Below are 6378 nucleotides of genomic sequence, written 5' to 3'. Positions count from 1 at the left end.
ATATATGTGTGTATGTATGTATATGTGTGTGTGTCTGTGTTTGTCCCCCCAACATCGTTTGACAACCGATGCTGGTGTGTTTACGTCCCCATTACCTAGCAGTTTGGCAAGAGAGACTGATAGAATAAGTACTTGGCTTACTAAGAATAAGTCCTAGGGTCGATTTGCTTGACTAAAGGCAGTGCTCCAGCATGGCCGCAGTCAAATGACTGAAACAAAAATAAGATAAAAGAATACAGTGCCAATTGACTAGATTTTTTTAAACACAATTTTATTTTGTCTGCCACTTAGAGAGAACCCAGTCGTCTACAAGTATTCTTGTAACTTTAATATATGTCTAAACTGGATGATTTACACAGAGATCCCATGATGCCTGTGATAAGCAACTGAACGTCAATATACTTAACCTACAGACACTCCTTAGTTTTAAAGAAATCTTCAATAATTAATATGGAAGTCATTGATGGCTAGAATATTTCTGATACAACTGTTTCAGCAAAATATATTCATCTACAAAGATATACAATGGTGAGATAACTTTACAGCATGACTCATTAACTAAATTTAAAAAGCAGCATGTAGAGAGTGGATTAAATATTGCTGTGAAATTTGTAAGGAAGCATTCACTTCAGAACATGAAGTCTTCATACACAAGGAAAGGATTTTTTTCTGCTGCTGTCTCAGTTTTTGAAATTTTCAAATTTGGCATAAAGATGTAAATTTTCATGTTGAGTCTAACTTTGTTATTTAATTGTTCCAGAAAAAAGTTCAGAAAAATGCTACAAAGGTATAAAGTTTGGTCATTTTTATCCAATCAGAAAACAAGATTTGGACGCCAGCAAGTTTCTTGCTGTACAGGAGTACATGGCTACTCACATTATAGAAGAGTGGATGAGAGTAACTAGGTTGGAATTGGAAAGAGATAAAATAGTGGTGACAAGGTGTCAGTGTGGACCATCAAGGTTAAAATAGTGAATAAAAATTAATAGAGACAGAAGAATAGGGCGTATGGGTGGGTAGGTGTTGTAAGTATATATATGAGGAAAGTGAGGGATGATTATAGATTGGGAATGGTAATGAATGAAGAAAAATGGTCAATGATAAACAAATGCCGGAGGGAAGAGTTGGTGATGCCTATAGAGACTGAGTAGGTTTGAGGAGTAGATATAGTGAATGGGAGACTAAGTTGGAGGAAGGAGAAAGGGAGGTAACATTTGGGTAGGTAGACTAAGACAGCTGGGAAAGAAGTATATGTAGTGCACGAGGGATGTCTCTGTAGTAATAAATGTGTAGGTATCTGTATAACACAACCGTTTACTGGTATTACATTATGATAATGTCAGTATAAAACATTTTACAGACGAGGAATGATTTACTTGAATAACACAATTGAAATGCTAACGCGCTTCATTGTCTTTAAAGCACAAACATAAGGATATTTGACAATTTCCCAGATATCAGGCTGATCTTTTGTGTGTATCATCAATTTATTTCCTTTGTTATTCGTTCTGAATGAAGAATTAACTTATTCAGCACACCTATGATTCAGAGGAGTCTCTCACTTTTTTATATTTCAAGGACTACACTGGCGATGTGTCGTCTTTTTCGTTTCTCAGACAGAAGGGGGTAGTTTGGTAGCTATTTCTACCAAGTCGAACAACTACATAGAGTCTCCTACATTAAAAGTTAATTTGTTAGGCGATGTGTTTTGGTCCACAATCGGGCGTATACATTTGAACAAAGTTAAATAAAAGGTATTCTGTGTGTATTAAACTAAGTTTAGTACCTTTAAAGCTATAGCACCGGTGTTATTCAAGCAGTGGGACGAATAGTCACCGACACCGTTCATTCAGTCAATGTTACGTCGATCAACCTAATTGCATCTTTGTTTAGCTTGAAAGTTAATTCTTATATTTGTTTCAGTCATTGGACTACTACTATGATGTAGCAACGTTTATGATTATTTCTTGAAAGTTCAAAAGTTCGCCAGTCTTTTCGCTTTCACCCGGTGCCGTTTGTTTCACTATTTATTGTTCAGAAGATCGCTGTTAACGATGTTAGTAATTATATCATTAATGTTTATATCATGTCTAAGATGAACGATGATGTTTATAAATGTACCATGTTAGGTTGAACGTTAAAATTCATAAGTAGTATACTGTGTTTGGTGAACGGTAATATTTATAATTGTATCATCTTGAGGTGAATGTTAATATTAATAATTATATTATGTCATGTTATAATGAACGTTAATACTAGTGTTGCAGGTCCATCACCTTGATTATGTATTTCATTTCGTCATGGACCACTACAACATGAGTTGGTTGCACCAATTTTATAAATGTTTTGGAAATGGATTTTAATCACAAGCCAATGAGTGACTAGTATTCTTGACTTTTTTTTAATGTTTAAATGGATAGGAGAGTTTTATTTATATTGCCATCTCTTCACACGTTGTACGCTTTTTTACTCTCTGGATGGACAACCCTGATCTATTAGGACAACACACACACAGTTTTCTTTTCTCTGTTATCGGTCTTCTCCTAGCTTATCTTTTTTTTCCTTTTACAGTTTTTTTCTAACTGATTATTCCATTTTCCATGACACAACATAAATGCAAAAGAAACTTATGTGTATTTATACATACTCTATATTATTTACGTACATAGCATCCATTTACAATATCTACATTTCATGACAGAATTATAAATATATTTGTATATTACAATGTTTGTCGTTTGAAAAGGATCCAGTTAGCAACAAACATTCGAGTGTAATAGAAAAGCATTGCATAATTTCGACACATGTAAATGGAATCCTATCAGATACAAGCCAAGAAACTGAACCCAAGATAAATTGATACTTGCAGAGAATTTTCAACTTTTAAAATAATTAATGTGGAGGAAATTAATCATTAGACACTTCTAATACCATTGTTTTTAACAATATAAATTCAGTTACAAGGATTTACGAAAGTGAAAAATCTTTACAGAGTGAGTCCATTACAATATCAGCCAGTAGGAAGGATTATTGAATATCAGTGTGACATTTGTAAGAAAATGCTCTCTTCAGAATGTGAAGGTATCACACGTAAAGAAACACACAATAAGAAAAAACTATACCATTGTGAAATATGTGGAAAATATTTTGTCTCCAATAGTAATTTAACAACACATAAAAAAATACACACTGGAGAAAAACCATTCCATTGTGAAATATGTGGGAAGTCCTTCATTAATAGTTCAGAACTTGCTATCCACATCCGTAGACACAAAGGAGAAAAGGCTTATCAATGTGATGTGTGTGGAAAATCTTTTATCACTAATGGTGATTTAAAAATACATGAAAGAATACACACAGGAGAAAGACCATTCCACTGTGAAATATGTGGAAAAGCGTTTGTTAATAGATCACAGCTTGTTGTCCACATACGGAGACACACAGGAGAAAAAACTTATCATTGTGAAGTATGTGGAAAATCCTTTATTACCAATGGCGACTTAAAAGTACATGAAAGAATACACACTGGGGAAAAACCATTCCACTGTGAAATATGCGGGAAATCTTTTGTAAATAGTTCACATCTTGTTGTCCACATACGTAGACACACAGGAGAAAAAACATATCATTGTAAAGTATGTGGAAAATCCTTTGTTGCTAATGGTGACTTAAAAATACACGAAAGAATACACGCTGCGAAAAGTCTGTTTCACTGTGAAATATGTGGGAAATCGTTCACTCACAATTCCCATCTTGTCATCCACATAAGTAGACACACTGGAGAAAAACCCTTTAATTGCGAAATATGTGGGCAATCTTTCTTCACTAATGGACACTTAAAAACACATAGCAGAATACATACGGGGGAAAAACCGTTTCAGTGTGAAACATGTGGGAAATCTTTCATTTATAATTCTAAGCTTACAATACACAAACGTAGTCATACTGGAGGAAACTCATATTGTTGTGAAATATGTGGAAAGTCGTTTATTAATAACTACAAGCTTTCAATCCACAAACGTAGTCACACAGGAGAAAAACCATATTGCTGTCAGATATGTGGAAAATCCTTTGCTGCAAGCAGTAGTCTAACAACACACAATAGAGTACATACTGGAGAAAACCTTTTCCATTGTGAAATCTGTGGGACATCTTTTACTACGAATGGTAGGCTTACAATTCACAAACGTAGTCATACTGGAGAAAAACCTTATCACTGTGAAATATGTGGAAAATCGTTTGTCTCTAACAGTAATTTAACAGCACACAATAGAATACACACGAGAGAAAAACGCTATCATTGTGAAATATGTGGAAAGTCTTTCATGAACAATTCAGATGTTGTTATTCACAACCGAGCACATAGTGGAGAAAAGCCTTATCACTGTGAAGTATGTGGTAAATCGTTCTCAGTTAATTCAAGTCTCGTAGTTCACAAAAGAAGACACACTGGAGAAAACCCATTTCACTGTGAGATCTGTGGGAAATCTTTCACTCAAACTTCTAGTCTTGTAGTTCACAAAAGAATACATACTGGAGAAAAACCTTACCACTGTGAGATATGTGGCAAATCTTTTGTCTCTAACAGTAAATTAACAATACACACAAAAATACACACTGGATAACAACTCGTTTCATTAAGTGTCGAAGGCAACGAGTTGGCAGAATTATAAGCCTGTGGAGTGAAGTTCTTCACAACATTTTGTCTGTCTTTATGTTCTGAGTTCAAGTTCCACCATGCTTCACTTTGCTTTTCATCCTATGTGGGGGTCGATGGAATAAGTAAGTACCAGTTGAGCATTGGGGTCAATGTAATCAACTTACCCACTTCCTCGAAATTGCTAGCTTGGTGCCAAACTTTGAAACCGTTGTGAGATAAGTGGGAAATATTCAGTTGAAAAATTCTTGCAATCCATGAATGAACACAGGCAGGTAAAATGTCATGTTGTTATGGAATATGCAAGAAATTTTCTGTCTTCAACAGTATTTAACAACACGAAAATTTCACACTGGAGGAAAATTCTATCCTTACTAACTTATGTGGAAAACTATTCTCTGTCAATTTGTGCCTAGTTTAAAAATGAAGACACCCTGGAAAAACTCAGTTCATTGTGAAATATGGGAAATCTATCAGAGAAAATTTTATTTTTGTAATTCACAAAAGAATGTGCATTGGAAAAAGAAAATCTTACCATTATAAAATGTTTTGGAAATTGCTGTGAAATGTGTGGGAAATCTTTAGTCATGAATCATGCCGGAAAACCCTACCACTGTGAAATATTTGAGAAATCACTTATCATTTTCAATCACTTGTAAAAGTAGAAATATGTTATATAAATCCTTCCCTGGCAAACAAAACTTCCAACAATTTATGTTGAAAGTTTTGATTTTCTCTTTGGATTTTCATCATGTATATCATCATTATCGTTTAACGTCCGCCTTCCATGCTGGCATGGATGGGGCAGTTTAACAGGAGCTGGCTTGCACCAGATTTCGGTGACTATTTTGGCAGGATTTTTACAGCTGGATGTCCGTCCTAACACCAAACGCCCATATATGTATGGCACCTGAAGAACAAAGAGACCCCAATTGCAATCACATGGAAAATCCTACATCAACGGCAGCATGTGTTGCCAGCTGTGCATAGCAGAATGGGCAAGGATATTGAAGAACTCCCTCGGTCCGAGGAACATCTTAAAATCCTGGACGAAGTCTTCAGACCATGCTTACACTTCAGGCGATTCCTACTGAAATCCTGGGACCCACAAACTGACTGGGTGTATTCCGGTTAGTGGTCTAAGGGAGGCAATCTCTTGCACTTTCTTGTTTGTGTATTCAATAACTAACCATGAAGCCTTTTCTCCCTCCGTTTTGAAGAGAGGTTATAAACCACCGGTCATTAGAATCTGATGTGACGTATTTAAAGTTAAGCGCTTTATGGATGCAAAACCATGGTAACCCTATAAACCGGCCATAACTATCTTTATCTATAAAGGGTAAAATACCTCCTTTGGTCATGAATGACCATAAGATTGCGGGATTGCACCTAGAGTTACCCTCCGAGGTACAAGTCAGGGCAAGGTTGTTTGTGGAGGATCAGCTGTCGCCCATGCACACTTGCCTTTCCTATGTTAGGGAAAGCAAAGGACGATACAGCTTGACACCAGTGACGTTGCAACTCATTTCTACAGCTGAGTGAACTGGAGCAACGTTTAAATAAAGTGTCTTGCTCAAGAAGACAACACAAGCCTGACCCAGGAATTGAACGTACTACCTCATGATTGTGAGCCTGACTCTCTAACCACTGAGCTATGTGCCATATATACATACATATATATATACATATATATATATATATATGTATATATATATATATAT

General features: G+C 35.7%; 2 protein-coding genes across 3 annotated transcripts in view; both read left to right on the top strand.

Annotated features, from left to right (window-relative positions):
- Nucleotides 1-6378, top strand: part of LOC106879386 (uncharacterized) — a 45954-nt gene that overhangs the window by 1075 nt on the left and 38501 nt on the right. Inside the window, exon 1 of one of the 2 annotated variants that reach the window (XM_052965553.1) lies at nt 1867-2056. The exons of the other annotated variant lie outside the window; for it this stretch is intronic. The gene's annotated coding sequence lies outside the window, so the exon portion shown is untranslated. Of the gene's footprint in view, nt 1-1866; nt 2057-6378 lie in introns of those variants that run through there. 2 annotated transcript variants of the gene reach the window in all.
- LOC106875302 (zinc finger protein 62 homolog) lies at nt 2051-6323 on the top strand. The gene has a single exon (XM_014923391.2). It carries the CDS (start codon nt 3060-3062, stop codon nt 4623-4625), a length of 1566 nt encoding a protein of 521 aa, XP_014778877.1. The 5' UTR covers nt 2051-3059; the 3' UTR covers nt 4626-6323.

Source organism: Octopus bimaculoides, chromosome 2 (genome assembly GCF_001194135.2).
Source record: "Octopus bimaculoides isolate UCB-OBI-ISO-001 chromosome 2, ASM119413v2, whole genome shotgun sequence".
Taxonomy (NCBI): domain Eukaryota; kingdom Metazoa; phylum Mollusca; class Cephalopoda; order Octopoda; family Octopodidae; genus Octopus; species Octopus bimaculoides.
The sequence above is the reverse complement of the archived record's forward strand: the minus strand, read 5'-3'. Positions and strand labels throughout refer to the sequence as shown.